General features: G+C 37.8%; 1 protein-coding gene across 2 annotated transcripts in view; it reads left to right on the forward strand.

The window, feature by feature from the left end:
* Slit2 (slit guidance ligand 2) overlaps window positions 1-17,548 on the forward strand; it is a 338,183-nt gene that overhangs the window by 280,602 nt on the left and 40,033 nt on the right. For both annotated transcript variants that reach the window (XM_051165157.1, XM_051165158.1), the window contains 5 exons: window positions 129-200; window positions 2,904-3,067; window positions 12,126-12,250; window positions 12,380-12,477; window positions 14,144-14,283. In XM_051165157.1, coding sequence (XP_051021114.1) covers window positions 129-200; window positions 2,904-3,067; window positions 12,126-12,250; window positions 12,380-12,477; window positions 14,144-14,283 — 599 coding nt within the window. The remainder of the gene's footprint in view (window positions 1-128; window positions 201-2,903; window positions 3,068-12,125; window positions 12,251-12,379; window positions 12,478-14,143; window positions 14,284-17,548) is intronic.

Raw genomic sequence — 17,548 nt, forward strand, 5'->3', positions numbered from 1 at the left:
GTTACCTGTTGTTCAAACACCGCCTATGGAATAGATCACGGTCTTCCACGGACTCACGTGTTTAATAATAAAAGCGAAGTCCTTGTCCATGTAGGAATATTCTTCTGAACTTCCTTGCTATCTTTCAGGTCTCTACATGGAAATGACATTTCTGTTGTGCCTGAAGGTGCCTTCAGTGACCTTTCAGCCTTGTCCCACTTGTGAGTACCTGGCTATGGATGCAGTGCTGGGGTCATATGCTCTCTGCTAAACAAGTTTGGAATAGTCCTCTACACCTCCTTTGCTGTAACTATTGGCTGTGCTCAATTTCATCATTAAAGAATATGTACAGAGTTTCGCAGTGGATGCCTTGCCATCTATAAGTAAATGTCAATCTTATTTTTTTTTTTTTTTTTTTTTTGGGCTGGCAGTCTTCATCAGTTGGGGGGTCTCTGCTCAGCCAGAAGTATCTTTTATATATGAGCACAGATCCCCAGCCGTAGTGTCCTTTTTTTCTCATTGCTCTCTGGTCCTTATTCCACTCTACTTCCTGAAGCTGTGTCCTTTGTACCACTTCCTCCACGAACCCTACAACGATTTGCTCAAACTGGATCCATTTATGCCACACATATTACCTAGCTTTGACCTTGGTGCTGTGCAATACTGACACCACTGAATATTTTATAGTCTGATGTGCTTTGTGGCGTACATCTTAGTATGTGCTCTCTCAGTGATCCTCTTCTACTTCTGTACTGATATTTGCAATAAAAATACAGGTAGAAATGGAATATATACACATGAAAAAGATGTATGCTTTCATGTATATATTCATATATAAGATATAATAAATGACTACATTTAAAATAATATACACACACATGTAGATATAATTTGAAGTATCATACATACAAATGCACACATATATAGGCATGCATATATATTCAGACATATATATATATGAGATTATATATATATATATATATCAACATTATAGAATCCTGTCCTCACCTTGACACTAGATGTAATATTAAGGCATCTCAAAGCTAGAAGGAAGAGAAGAGGTCTGTCTAAGGTGTGAGCGCTCACTTGAATGCTGTTGAGCTGCTAGAGATGTTGCATGGCAGAGGTTACCTTGTTCTGCCTGGATGTCAGAGCCAGCGTGATCCCAAGAAGACTCACGCATTTCAAAGCACATTGAAATTTTAGATAGAAAGACAGTGAAAGAATAATATCCTGTAGTTAGTCATATTTCACCTGAGCTTGCTTTCTGGAAGCTCTGGTATCAATATGGTTTGTATATGTCCATTTAGCGGATGGATGCCTCTCGTTTGTATTCGTTCCTCTAGACCAGAGGCTGAAAGAAGCAAGGCTTCTATGATTTCCTTTTTTGAGCCTCGGCATCTTTCTCTCTAAAGGTCCGCATCGAGGCCTCTCTGTAAACATCTCAGATGTGCTGGTCACAAGATACGGTATGAAACACCGTTCATTGTAGGGGTGTGGCTTCTGGTCTCTGAGAGAATGCTACATAAAGGAGGAAATGGATTTAGGGTCATGGATCAAAGAAGGCCACACAGCACGAGTCTTGTGTGACCTGAGCAAATAGTTCATTATGTGGCTCTCCCCACAACGGTGATCCAGTTCAAAGTGTCTTTGTCCTGTCCCTGTTCAGCCTTGCTTCTCAGTTATCCATTTGTCTTTCACTCTGAGGATCATTAACAGCTCTTCTCGCTCACTTCTCTCTCCTCTAACTCAGGAGGGCATTAGGAAAGGTCAGCAAAGAACAAGTGAATCAAGAAACACCATTTTGCTCATGCTTTGATTCGAACTGTTTTGGTCTGGCATATATGCAAAGGAAACATTTATTGAATTGTTATGTTGATTCAATTTTTGTATTTATTCACACAATGTAAGGTGTTGTGATATTGCAAATATATTTTAGAGGGCTCTCTACAAATTGAATGTAATAGATTACGATTAAATTTCACAGCTCTGTAGCTAATCTGAGGGTAACTGAGCTTTGGAAAACTGCCTTATATACCCACCTCTTGTGTCCAGTCATGGTTTTCAGCCCATTGGTGAACCTACTAATTAATAATGATAAGTCATTATTAATATTAGCCCTACATATTACTATATTAATAAAGTAAGATAATCTGTAAAAATGGATTAGCCCAGATCCTGCAGATTGCAATGACATCATCAATGCTAGCCGCCTTCCTTATGACTCCTCTATTATTAGTAGTATTTGTGTGACTAAATCCAGGATTCTAAAATAAAAGAACAGGAAATGGCAGACCAACTAAGGAGTGAATCAGTGCTGGAGAGTGGGCTTCATTTTTCTTTATGGTGGTCCTTTCCCTGGAGCGACATCCCTAACCTTTGCCACTTACTTAATGAACCCAAGTAGTGTAGAGTTTTGTACCCACTAGCCCCTCCCTCTCAGAGAGGCCAGCCTGCTCATTCACAGTATATGTTTCTGCTATGTAGCTTCTCCTGTGGATTGCATCTGTTTTTCTATAGCCAGTCTTCTTAGAAATGGCAGCTCTTTGTGGGTCAAGAATGAATCCCTGCTTATACTGGAGTACACAGCACCTTGCATCCTAACTGAGTTCCCAGTGAACAACTGAGGCACTCAGGAAATACTAACCACCCCTTAGATGTTCTTAGACCCAAGATAAATGTGTCTCTCTGTGAAGAGACCTTGTGAAGGCCAGAAAAGTGTTAACATTATTTATCCCAGCCCCACAAAAATAAGGAGAGTGGAAACCTGCAGTTTCTCCATTTTCTTCTAAGTTGTTGTCATCAACAAATCCATAGGGATTTTCTACTGAGCATCACTGTGAATCTGTTGCGTTAGGAAATAACAATGCTTCCATACTTGTGTGTGTGTGTGTATGTGTGCTTTTGTGGTGTTCTTTTTCCAGAGCAATTGGAGCCAACCCTCTTTACTGTGATTGTGACATGCAGTGGTTATCCGACTGGGTGAAGTCGGAATATAAGGAACCTGGAATTGCCCGCTGTGCCGGTCCTGGAGAAATGGCAGATAAACTGTTACTCACAACTCCCTCCAAAAAATTTGCATGTCAAGGTAGGGCTCTTAACTGTTTACAAGACTTTTGAAACCCTCCCTACACTGGTCACCACAGAAAGGGCAGTATCTTGTGAGTAAACTCCCAAGGTCTAAGTGGGAAAGAGTTTGTATTCTCAGCCCATCTTGAACAAGGTAAGCCATCTCCTGTGATTCCCAGTTAAACAACTGAGCTTTTCAGTTCCGTTTTAGGTCCATTAGGTCCTGAAAATGTAGGTAGACATGTACAATTGGATATGGCTTTCTTAGTCTCTAACAAATAAAATGTTTTGCTTTTGCTTTGTCTGAATGTGCCCCTGCTCTTAGGGCTGCCAGGGCCCTGTGGCTTCCTAATCCCAGGTAAGGAGAACAGAACTAAGCCTCCCAGTGTTCTAGCCAGGCAGTCCTGCTGCTCCCCCTTCCTGTGCCAATATTTCCTGTGTCAGTGTTCTCTCATGCTTGCTTCTACCCCCATTTCTTCCCTTACTTGTCCCTTTGTTGATGCACTTATAGATTCTAAATAGTAATTTTATGATAAATGTAATTTTATTCTCTCACTCTAAGAATAGTACTCCAGACATTCATAGTATTAAATAGGAAAAATCTAAATGGGGAAATGCAAACAGTAATAAAGTGTTTATTTTTTCAAGAAGAAATAAACTGAACCATTGGTCACCAGATATAGACCTAATAACGATAGACTTATGTATCAATCCATTTGGGGAAATCAAATATGTAGATTTAGTTGGTAACTTTTGCCATTCTTCTTAACTTGTGTGTATTTTTAAAAACCCATTCTGAAGTACTAGAAAAGAAAAATTATTGATACTTTTAAACGTAAAATCAGAAAATGTAAATTGTAGGTATTATGGAATTCAGAGCGGTTTGTGGCGTGGTCAGTCCCTCTTACATTTACATACAAAAACATAAGCCTCTAAAACTTGACTATTTATGTAGGAAGAAAAACATATTTAAGTAAGCAATACTGTGTAGTGGCTTAGCTCTTGAACTGCAAACTGTACTCTGGCTGGTTAAATCACAGCTTAATTATCCAGTAGTTAGGAAAATCTCACTCCATGGCTTAACCAATCTGGGCCTCAGTTTCCTCATCTATAAATAAATAGACATGAGAGTCTATGATATGAGAGTGTGAAAGACTTTTAAGATTAAGCAAGTACCAAGGCTGAGGAGATTGATTAGTTAGCCTTGCAAGAACAAACACTCAAGTTCAGTATCATGAACACATGTAACAAAGCACAGCAAGACAAACAAACAAGCAAGCAAGCAAACCATGCACAGAAGCACTTGATTATAATCCCTAGAACTAGGGAGATAGATTCTGAAGCTTGTCAGTCATTGATTATAATCCTTAGAACTGGGAAGATAGATCCCAAAGCTTGTTGATCATCTAACCTAGTGTACTTGGCAAATTCCAGGATACCAAAAGACCTTTTCGAGGAAAACAAGGAGCAGACTCAGAAATAGCTCAATCACAAAATCCTCTAGTATACCCATGATGAATGCTTGTAACAATAGGCATGGGAACCGAAGTGTGCATACTTAGTGTTTGAGTAAAATTACACATGGTGGCTAGCTCTGTCAGTGTGGAGACAAGCAGAGCCCTGGAACTTATCAGCTAGTCTAGTGAAAGACCCTATCTCTAAATAGGGGATGAAGGAAAACCATCATTGGCCTCTGGCCTCCACAGGCAGATGCACACACATAAACATAAGTGTATCCATACTATACATGCACAAACAGAGAGAGAGAGAGAGAGAGAGAGAGAGAGAGAGAGAGAGAGAGAGAGAGAGCACACTTCACAAAGATGAAATGACTAGAAATACACAAACCACACTGCCTTACACAGAGAAATCACCCAGTAGCTATGCACTTAATTGCATTACTCTTACATTCCAAGACACCAACAAATACAATCAGACAACACCCCCAAGCAGGAGTAATTTTTTTTTTAATCTAGAGAGATTAGCTAATTTTAACAGAAACAAAAGCAGCATTTTACTTTGTGCACTGCACTGCCACTTAATAGTATACTATGAATGAGTTTTCACTGATTTTGGAGTGTTTTGCTCTATTCTTGAACAATTTATCTTCACATGATTCCTATGAAAGAACTGCGTACTTCCTTTTTGAAATACCAAAATATTCTAGATACAGTGACTGATTCAGAGTAAAGGAGCCATGGTTTGAATGTCAATCTGTAAAGTCAGAACTCACTACTGTTTCACTTAGAAGTTTCAGTAGAAAATATTTTACAGGAACCATTGATATCAGTAAGCTTACAGCATTACTATAGAAGTATACTGAGAAAAAAAGGTTGAGAACCACCGTCCAGTGATGTTTTGTTTGGCTGAAGGTAGCACATTCTAATCTATTATTGGAACAGACCACTCAGGGAAATCTCTTGGGTCCTGTCTGTGAGATTTCATGCTTTATGAGCTTGAAAGCAGTAAAATCATGTGGCCTTAAATATTTTATAATTTGATATTTTCATATTTGGACTTAACTCCCCCATTTGTATGCCAGTGTAAAATGTTTTTATTCATTCATGACAGTTTGCTGAGTCTAACCTTTCATTTTAAGACTTATCAATAGGTAACCAAATTATAAGAAGAAAATAAATCATCTTTGTTTAAAGACATGTGTATTTACATTTGTACATGTATCTATATAATAGTATAGTATCTATACTATTATTTTATGTATTTGATTTTAATTAAAATACATATTTGCATTATATTTCCTATAATGGAAAAGTCACATTTTTATAACATTAAGAAAAGGAATAGATAAACTAGATACTCCTAACATATTTAGCTAGTGAACATGTGAGCATTCTTGAGTGAGAAAAAGATGGTTCAGGATCATAAGCTGCCCTTGTAATCACATGCTTGTCTTCTACTCATTAACACTGACAAGATCAAGCATTCTTTAATCATAAAAAGAGACTTTTGCCTCTCCTATTGCTAGTTTTTCACTAAGAAAATGTGTGCATTATTGTCATTGTTAATTTTAAATATCATCTTAAAGCTCCTAGTTTAGCAAAATAAATCCATGTACACAGCTAAATTATCCACTCATTCATTTGACAGATACTCAATAGCTGCTCACATGTACTAAACAGTAAGTACTTGATTGGAAATATGTGATATCTTCTTTTAATCATTTAACAAATATTTTTGGACTTTGGGTAGCTACAAATTATAAAGCAGCATTCCAACATGCTAAGGATCCAGTAAATGATAATTAAACTTCTACTAGCATTAGGCTGGCTATACAAAGTTAGTTTTAAAATAATATAGAATCTTGGTGGCAGAAATGTGTATTAGATGGAAATATATAAGTAATATGTAGCTAGATCAAACAATGATGAAATTGTAGTGATACCAGAAGGCTATCAGGAGGTTTTTGCAGGTGGCCACAGGGTCTGAGAGTCGGACGTTGCAAAAAGGACAAGGGTGAGATACATAGGTGTTTCAGAGATAGACACTCAAACCAGACAGGAAAATTACAAACATATACAATTGCTTCGTCAGGACCTACTGGTACAGACTTATAATCCCATTTACTTAGCGTGCTGAGGCAAGGAGATCTCAACCCTGCCTGAGTTACTTAGACAAAAAGTGGTACCCTTTCCCAAGAAGAAAAAATATATATATAAAAACAGAACTGAGGGTATCATTGATAAGTTAGTTGCTTAGGATGCCCAGAGTCCTCATTTCAGTCCCCAGTAACCAGGAGTATGAGGAAGTGAAGAAGAAGGAGAGGAGAAGGAGGGAAACAACAAAGACGAGAAAATGGAGGAGGGTCATCATCATGGAGGAGGGTCGTCATCATGGAGGAGGGTCGTCATCATGGAGGAGGGTCATCATCATGGAGGAGGGTCATCATCATGGAGGAGGGTCATCATCATGGAGGAGGGTCGTCATCATGGAGGAGGGTCGTCATCATGGAGGAGGGTCATCATCATGGAGGAGGGTCATCATCATGGAGGAGGGCCATCATCTTGGAGGAGGGTCATCATCATGGAGGAGGGCCATCATCATGGAGGAGGGTCATCATCATGGAGGAGGGTCATCATCTTGGAGGAGGGTCATCATCATGGAGGAGGGTCATCATCATGGAGGAGGGTCATCATCATGGAGGAGGGTCATCATCATGGAGGAGGGTCGTCATCATGGAGGAGGGTCATCATCATGGAGGAGGGTCATCATCATGGAGGAGGGCCATCATCTTGGAGGAGGGTCATCATCATGGAGGAGGGCCATCATCATGGAGGAGGGTCATCATCATGGAGGAGGGTCATCATCTTGGAGGAGGGTCATTATCATGGAGGAGGGCCATCATCATGGAGGAGGGTCATCATCATGGAGGAGGGTCATCATCTTGGAGGAGGGTCATCATCATGGAGGAGGGTCATCATCATGGAGGAGGGTCATCATCATGGAGGAGGGTCATCATCATGGAGGAGGGTCATCATCATGGAGGAGGGTCGTCATCATGGAGGAGGGTCATCATCATGGAGGAGGGTCATCATCATGGAGGAGGGTCATCATCATGGAGGAGGGTCATCATCATGGAGGAGGGTCATCATCATGGAGGAGGGTCGTCATCATGGAGGAGGGTCATCATCATGGAGGAGGGTCATCATCATGGAGGAGGGTCATCATCTTCATTACCTCTTTGCTTCACCATTTCACACCCAAAAGCTAAAACATCAAATAATCTTAGGAACCTTTTATCTCTGTAAAATTAACATCACCCTATAACCTAGTTTTTGCATTCCTTCCCCTAGCTTTATATATTAGTAACTCTGAGATTCTAGAATTGTAAGTGAAGATATCACATATCTCCACGGCATTGAAATAGTGGTGGTTTTCTTAAGGAGACTCACATTTCCTCTGGGGGAGAAATTTTGAGCTGCTTGAGTGAAGCCTCTGGCTTTGTGCTGAAAAATTTTTATTCACTATTAGCATTAGTCATGAACCAAGGTAAAGAAGATTAAATAATTTAGTCTAAGCTAGAAGTAATGAAAAATTTACTGGCTAGATCAGCTTTGAAGCATAATTCAAACTCAATCCAAGCATTTTATGTTTTCAGATCTCATATCACTAACTTATAGCTTTAACTTTGAAATAACCTTAATGTAGAGGATTCTTAATTTGTTCACCATGTAATGAAAAACTTAGATTTATGTAGTTATCTGCCAAAAAACATCACTCATAAAAATGAAGGGTGAGGATTTATCAATACACTTGTTAACGTTTGAAACAGTTTTAACCTGCATTTATTTAAATAGATACACAGAACCAACAATTTATAATCAATCCTTGAATATTTTAAAATCATATTCTCCATGATACACTAATTTAAAACAAGCATTATTTGTTCTAAACCACCATGGTCTAAGTTCTTTACTGGTCAAAGGCAATTGTAAATAGCCAAAGCGCAAGACCAATGGTCTCAGAGTAGTGGTCCTTAGCCTTTGGGCTATTGTTTAACCATACAGCTGAAGAAAGTTTACAGGACTATTTATTACCCACCGTTAGCTGCCATTTTCATTCCTGAGTCAAAATAAAAACAATGACTGTGTCCTGATGAATCCAGTGACATCATTTTAGTTATCCTTATTAGCTCTTCCCTTCTAAGTTAGAGGTGGCCACTGTCACTTCTTTTACATTTTCTTTGTCTCTTTCCTTCTATATGTTTCTGGGACTGCTTTTTTTCTTAACTGTCCATAAAGTTTAATTTTTAGCCTTATAAAACTCCCAATAGATTTCCATCAATGGCCATGAATAACTGGCCATGAATTTTTTTTTGAATTCAGTATTCTATTTCAATTTGCTTTGTAAATCCCTTCCCTTAACAGCTTGCACAAACTTAAAATGTGCTTTTCCTCACATGTGCTATTCCCCTTATATTTTTTTCTCTATTTTACACATGGCTATCTCTATGGCTGAACTGAAGGTTTTGAAGAAATTTAGCCATTTCATTTGGATTTGATCATCTGAAGCCTCACACCTCACCCAGAGTAGATGCCTGTAAATATTTGATGAATGAGAGGATGTTGAGAAATATGCCTTTGATATATAGATTGAGGAGCTCTGTAAATGCAAGTATTACATAACATCTTGGTTTTAAACAGGATCTTCTTTCAGTCCAGTTGCCTGGTATCAAAAATTACCCAAGTACTTCTGAAATTGTCTTTTATATACTTTGGACATGAGTTTGTTGTTGGACTAGTGTTTCCAAATGATTATAGAAAAAAGGCAGATTCTGGGGTGTAATTAGAACATTTTTGTCTTGAGCTTTGGTAATAGTAAACCAAAGTGAGAATTCTCAGGGGTAGCATCACTGGGCTCAATTGTGTAAGCACTTCTGCCTTTACACTTCAAAGTATGCAAAGTCCAGCATCTGTTAAAGCAGGTAACAGAGACAACATGTTAACCAAACTTTCTTCTCATTTTCACTTTGAGTTACTAAGATAAACACCCTCTGCTCCTAATACAGTAGTACTTTCTTTTGTGGGAGGTGGAGTGAAAACAAATTAGCTCAGAGAGGCAGAGAAAGCACCTAGCTGACCTTCCTACTCTGCCCATGTCCCAGAGAAAAAAAAAAGGCTCTCTTACTCAGCTCATGTCCCAGATGGAAAAAGGCAAAAGCTTCCTCTTCTTTGCCACACTGTCTTAAATACTCTTTTCTCAATTCCCCTTCTTTCTGTTTAATTCCTGACTGTTGGTTTCTTGCTCTGCCTCTTGATCTACAGTTAACTGTATTTAATCTTGTGTACAGAAAGAAATATCATTTATAGCTCAGTTGGTAAAGGACTGTGGTTGACTTTCTTAAGCCAAACTTAAATCTCAAATCAGTCCAGCTCGCATACACTGAGCTCAGTCATTTCACTGATACTAGCAAATTTCGGTTTCTATGAGGTGAAAGGTGTTTATTTCTCCATGGTACACATCTTATGGGAGCTAATTTGTTGGCAGCAAACATCTATTTGAAACAGCTTCAAACATGACAAAATGAAGTATGTAGCTGATTTTCAAGGAGAGAGGGAGAAAAAGAGAGACAGACAGACAACAAACCTCACAGCTTCTTACCATTGCTCTAGTGTTTCTATAATTCATGGTCCACAACAGATACACAGATGAGACTTGTGTTTCTTTTTTGAGACTTGTGTTTCTTAAAAACATTAAAACATTAGCTCACTATTATTAATCTGATGAATAGTCAACTTTTATCTTCACCTCTATTCTTCATGGTCACTATAATATAGTCACTCTAGTTACCCTAGGAAGGAATCAAGCCATAATTCTCTCAAAAGACACCAGGAAAAGATGCTTAGAGAAGACAGTGAACAGAAAATGAATTCCAAATTGGAGTCAAATAAAAGATAGATGGTATGACGTAAAATACTCAATGTTGGTAGGAAAATGAATAGAAATGATCAAGGTAACAGGGAAATAACTCTAAAGAGTTGAATATATAAAGAGAAGGCAAGTTAGCAAAATCAGATGGATGTAAAAGGAGCTAGGCAAGCTGCCATGGAGAAAAGCAATCAATAGGCTTTTCCAACTGCAACGCTAGGGAATGAAACAATGCCCAACAAGGCAAAATATTCGAAAAGGGGCAATAGTGATACCCATATTCTAGGGGTAACCCATCGCTACCCAATAGAGAGAAGTTCGTGCCTGGCACTGTAAATTTAGCCAACTGCTTGTGGGTGGTGACGTCATGGAAGAACGTACTACTGCCAGTTTCCTAAACCAGTATAATCTCCAATTACATTCTAAAAATGTATTTTATGTCCACATATAAATATAGCCATCATCCCTCATCACAGAAGCTGCTCTTTGCAGCAGATTGAGAGCATTACAGAAAGTCACAGCTAGTCAAAATACAGAGATGAGCAGTTTGCTCACAATTAATACATTTCAACACAAACCATACACTTCAGTCTCAGAGAACATAGAAGAGGGGGCAAAATATTACAAGAGCCAGAAGACCAGAACATTTGCTGTGAGAGACTCTTCTAGGAAGGGGACACAACACAGGAAAAGATGGGGCTATGCCAAATGACGTTAGCCTGAGGAGCTTTCCAGGTTGGTAGGTTAGTTGTGATGTGTGGGTGCTAGGCAATTGTCAATAGCCAATTTCTTTCCTAATGCTTGCACAAGGAATTGTGTGCAGTGAAATGTGCAGTTGAACTGGCCACTGCTTGTTCCCATAAGTATAAGGACCCACGCAAAGATTACTATTGGTAAATGTTCATGTTTCAAAGTATTTGTACTCTCTATAAAGATGCCAAGTTGCCATTAACCCAGTCCAGTGCAGTTGCAGAAAGGGGATCTAGGGGCCTCTCACAAACCATGAAGAAGTTGGCATCGATGGACCATGACTTTACAGAGAACAGTTTAATTTCCTTGTTTTGGGCCATGGGTCAGATAATGGGTGTGAATAGTAGAAAACGCCTGAGGCTGATATCTGTTAATCTAGACTTGTACTGATCATGAGGTTTCTATAAACTGTGCTACAAAATGTGAAGCTGAGAGGCTCATTGCAGCAGAATTTTATTGCAAGGGAGGACAGGCTGGAAATGTCCCCTGCCACATCCTGTGCTAATGAATTAAATGACTCAAAATGATACAAAGGAGAATATCACAGGCTACATTTTCCTGGATTTTGTCATATACGTTAAATAGCCCTGGAGCTGTGTGTCATGCATTTCCCTTGAGCTGGCTGAGGTTGGGGTATCTGGAGATAGTCAGCCCCTAAAGGGATTCATGTCATGACACTGGTGTCATTCAATCCAGATTCTTGCTACCGAAGCTGCCAACCCAGAGTCCTGTTGTCACCCAGAAGTCTCGCAGTCCTTATAGTTAGATGGGCTCCTTTACCATTCTGGGGAATGATTTGACGCTACTGACTTCAGGTCCCATCATAGAAGTGACTCATGAAAAAATAAGTGGCAAATAGTTGCACACAAATCTTACAGCTATATTGGGGAGCATAAATGAGTGAGGCACCTCTTTCTCATATTTTCTCTATTAACTTGTAGGCCCCGTGGATATTACTATTCAAGCCAAGTGTAATCCCTGTTTGTCAAATCCATGTAAAAATGATGGCACCTGTAACAATGACCCAGTTGATTTTTATCGATGCACCTGTCCATACGGTTTCAAGGTGAGTAGCAGCCATAATAGAAGAACATTGCTTCCTATGGTAAAGCTTCTTCCTACTGTTCTTTCTCTGTGTGCTGAAAGCTAGCTTGTTTCATCTGTACTTACACTAACATGGGCATTTCTTCTCCAGGGGCAGGACTGTGATATTCCCATCCATGCCTGTATCAGTAACCCATGTAAACATGGAGGAACTTGCCACTTAAAAGAAGGAGAAAATGATGGATTCTGGTAAGTAACCTGGCTGTGATATCTTTTGCCTGAACTATTGTACCAAGTGTAACTAAATGCATGATATTTTTTCCCAAGAAGTCATTTTTTAAGAATTTAAGTATACAGAACATATGTAACCAGCTAGTCTACTTATACGAATCCTACATTTATTTTTTGATTTGCTTTTTCTTTGATAGTGTGTGATAAAAAGATGCAGTTCTCACTAAAACAGGAAATTAATGACTCGTTTCCAGGACACTATATAAATAGACAAACATCTAATCTATTTTAAGCTATAATTATTAAATTGTATAGTATAGTTATTTCAAATATAATTCATAAATTATAAAATGAGTTTTTCTGTAATTTTTTATTCACATATTACACCCCAACCACAGTTTCTCCTCTCCCCCCTGTCCCAGATCTACACCTTTATGCCTTCCCCCAGTAAAGAGCAGACCTCCCAGGACATCAACTAAACACAGCATAGCAAGCTACCACAAAACCAAGCACATACCAAAACATGTAGGCTGAACAAGGCAACCCAGTAGGAGGAAAAGGGTCCTACAACTAGGCAAAAAAGACAGTGACAGCCCCCACTCCCAATGTTAGGATTCCTAAAAGAACACCAAGCTACTCAGTCACAACATTTATGCAGAGAACCTAGGTCAGACCCCTACAGGCTCCATATCTCTGCAACTTCCCATGAGACCCAGTCAGCTGATTCCATATCCTCAAAATAAGTTCTTTATTAAGTCACACAGATGATTTTCCATAAGAACACAGATTTGCTACTGAAGCCTACTTCTACTGAAGTAGAAAACTTACTTTTGGAAGAAATATATTCTATTTCTTTTATAAAATTGTTTCTAATTCATGTAGACCTCACTCAAATATTATTTTCAAATCTACTCTGAGTGAACTGTACAATGCATTTTCCAGTGAAAATTTTATTTAATGAGACAGATAAAATGTTCACTTTTCATTCATTAAAACTTAGTCTTAGAGCATCATGCATTTACATAATGCATTCTAAATACTCTCTGAAACCAACGTCTTTTGTTTTAATCCCATCCCTATCAAACCCAACTCCTCCCAACAAGTAACATTTCAAGATTCATGTCTTATTTCATATAGAAATTTTTTTCATATTTTATAGTTTCAAAGAGTGCTTTTTACATTTTTTAACTATTAAAAGCTGTCAGGAGCATTACACATAGAATTACAGATGATACCATTTTAAAGTTCAGATTTTTATTTTAATCATGTCTATGTGTGTATGTCTGTGCGTGGGTATGTGCATCTCAATGCTCTTGCCTCACAAAGGCAGAAGTGTAGGATTTTCTCCTAGTTGGAGTTATAGATGCTTGTGAACTGCTTGATGTGAGTGCTGTAAAGGGAATTTTGCTAGTTCTTTGAACTTTAACTATATTGGGACTTATTGACTTTTAAGACCATGTAGCCATTCTCCATATTGTAGCCCTCATAAATTTTTCCTTTTTACATATTCTTTGGTTTCTTAGACAGCACCTTAAATTGCTTACTTTAAATAAATTACATTGCAGTATATAATTTCAGAGCTTTGTAATTTTGGGGTACGTGTAGTCTCTTTAAAAATATTCAGACTATAAAGTTTCAAAATGCACCTAAAGAAGTATTTTGCCATTATTTCCCCGATGTTCAGGTGTACTTGTGCTGATGGGTTTGAAGGAGAAAACTGTGAAGTCAATATTGATGATTGTGAAGATAATGACTGTGAAAATAATTCTACATGTGTTGATGGAATTAACAACTACACATGCCTTTGCCCACCAGAATACACAGGTACGAAGAACAGGAAATGTATCCTCAAACTGTTTATCAATTTGAAAGCATCATCACACTATTATATTTATTTACCAAGCCATCCTTACTCAATAACTGGGAGAGTTCATTGTAATAACAGAAACACATGATGATTGTTTTATCCCACCCATCAAAAGATCCCCCAAACTCAATTTAACACATACAACTTTCTTATAAAGCCATGATCTGTAGAAGAGTAAAAGAGGATGCTGACATGCTGAAACTTTTCATTCACTCAAACTACTTTCCCTCTACAGACTGTTTTGCCAATCTATATTTGTGCATTTCTTTACACAGCCCGGATCCAATTCAGCAACTAAGATTAATAATATCAATTATTTCTCTTCAATAGTGGAAGCTTACCTCCAGAAACCTGTCCCTCCATGGGTGCTCTATCAGGAAGATGAGCTCTTTGGAAAGTCTTATGAAACAATTAATTTTTCCCTAATGATTTGTCTATTGTTGATAAACCTGATCAGACTACTGAAATTGCTAAACATTTTTCTTAGTTTAGACCAATTTTCTCTAAAGTCAGCATCAAATTTCTTCCTTGGCTATTTTGAAAGAATAGCTTTTCTGTTGGTTCATGTGGCTAGGAGAATAAGAAATGTAATAGTCAGCTTTCACTTTAACAAAGCAACCAAAAGTGACAGAGAAAAGAGGATGGTGTGTAGTATACCAGAAGATAAACACAGAAGTCGGTTCTGTCATTGTTGCTGAAGCTGCCATTTTCATTTTACTGGATATTTTTATTTGTTGTAAATAATATATAATTAATAATTTCAAATAATTATGTAGGTAGTTAAGATTAATATTTCTAAACACCAAATACAACCATATTTATATAGCTAATTTTCCCAGAGTTCTGAAGGAATAAGTGAAATTTGAAATGAAAGATACAAAATTTTGCATTATACTAAATATTGTTCTTCATAGAAAGATATGGTTTTATAGGAAAATGCAACATAAAGTAAAGAGGTTCAATTTTGGCAACCTAGATGTGTTTAGATGTTTCTAAAGTTGACTTTTCCATGGAGTCATAGTAGTAAAACACTAGAAATAGACACACAGATAGATAATAGGTAGCTAATAGATAGATGATGGATAGATAGATAGATAGATAGTTGATAAATAGATAGATATAGATAGATAATAGATAGATACACACAGATACAAAATTAAATATATAGATACATACATAAAAGCTATCATTCTAGGAGTTGGAATTTGATCATTTCTTACAGCTTTTCATTAACAAAGTAGAGCAAGTGTATTCTAACACACCTATGTTGGATAGATTTTAGTGGCTACACAGGTTTTCCTACCCACCTCTATCATTCTGTCACATGCCCGATACCTTTCTCTTATGTTAGCGCCATAGATTTTAATCTCTTATAGGAATCCTAAAATTCTGAGATCTATTGAATCAGCTATTTATATGTGTGTAAGAACTGCAGGATTTAAACTGCACCTGTTTCTTAGTCGTCCCTAGGACAGAGATGCTTTCTAGCTCCATTGTTGCTCTGCTGATTAAATAGGCTTTTGAACACACTTATTTGTGAGACTTCTACAAGCCCACTCTACTTGATCCCACGAGAGAAATCAGGCTCCCAGTCACTGGAATACTATTAAAGCCCTCTAAGTTGTTCGGGGCACAGAAACCAGGAGTTTATGTACACTCTGTTCCTGGTGTAACTGAGGGACAGAATCATATGTGTGTTAAGATCCTTGTATGTCGTTTTATGATAATTTGCATAAGGTGGCAACACATCTAAGTCTGTTTGGAGCATGTCCTGTTTCATTGCCTTTCAATTTTCTAATTTCATTGTGACAATTTAGAACAACTTTAGAGTATTTCTCTTACCTGCTCTGCTTCAGTTCCCAAGCTCTTTTGTGCCCTCTAAAGAATTCATTTCCGTGTTCCCTCCTTTGAGAGTGTGATACAATCTCCCTTCTCCAAGTATGTCAGATTTTATTCTTTACACTATCTCATAATAACTCAAGGCTTATCTACACCAATTGTTTTTCTTTTGTGTGTTTTTTTTTGTTTTGTTTTGTTTTGTTTTGTTTTTGCCAAAATGTGGCATTCTTAAAAGGTGTCATGAAGGATCCTACCACGACTATCACAAACCATCTGTCTCTGAAAAAGAGCCTAGACACCATAACTCTTTTTATTTGTAGCTATTAGAAATATTGTTTTACCTAATTTGGGCAAAGGATCAAGACAAATATTGAAGTGTAGACTGAGCGTGGCATAGAGCAGAGAGAGAGAATACCGTTGTTACATAGGTCTGAGTCCCCTGGGTCATGAAGGATTTGACAACTTTGCAATAGAGAAGATATCTAAATGGAATGAATTCATAAGTCACCTCTTAACTGTAGAGCTTTTGTGCATCTGAAATGAGTGCAGTTACAAAATGTCAAACAACTATCCACAGATTCTGAGATGGATGGCATATAGGTGACCCTTGCTTACAGCAAAGCACAAGTCAGAATCTAGAATTCTGTGTCATGTTTAATCCATGTCTGCAGTTACAGAGGGATTGCCTTATAACGTGACTTTATTGTTATAAATTTTAGATGGAATCTGATTAATGGGCATGAGTTAAGAACAGAAACCCTTCTATACTCACAGAATATAATAATAATGTTGCCACTGTTTTGAAAATCGTGTAAGCTGTCTGTTGCTTTTCTTCCTTTGAATTTTTTTTTTTTTTACTCTGTATCTCAAAGGCATACAGCGAGCACATAAATTCTATTTGATAGCAGCAAGTAAGGCTAGTAAGTAAAGCTTCACCAGGAATGCTTGTAAGCCATGGTATTAGCATTGCGTGCATTCATTTAATATCAGTGTTGAGGCATACAGTTGTCAACGGAGAAAATTCAGAGAGCTGAAGAGAATACGACCCGGAAATCAGCACGTGGCAAGCAGCCAGTGAATCTAAGCTAGAAATACTTAAGTTGCAGACTTTAAATACATTCAGAAATGTATAAAGAATAGTTAAGCACAGAGTAGCCAAACCTCACAGTTCATGGGTAATGATTTATTTTTCTGCCCTTTTCTGATAAAACTGTGTGGTTCGATAGTGTTTTCCTGGTATATAAACTGTACTGGCCTCCCCCTACTTTAATTATCAGATGTATTTTTCTCTACATGTTAGGTCTACTTTCTTCTCTCCTAGATGGAAGACATTTCATTGCTAGCATTATTCAAGAAAAAGTTATTTTTTAAATTTAGTTCTCT

This window comes from Acomys russatus, chromosome 22 (genome assembly GCF_903995435.1).
Source record: "Acomys russatus chromosome 22, mAcoRus1.1, whole genome shotgun sequence".
NCBI lineage: Eukaryota > Metazoa > Chordata > Mammalia > Rodentia > Muridae > Acomys > Acomys russatus.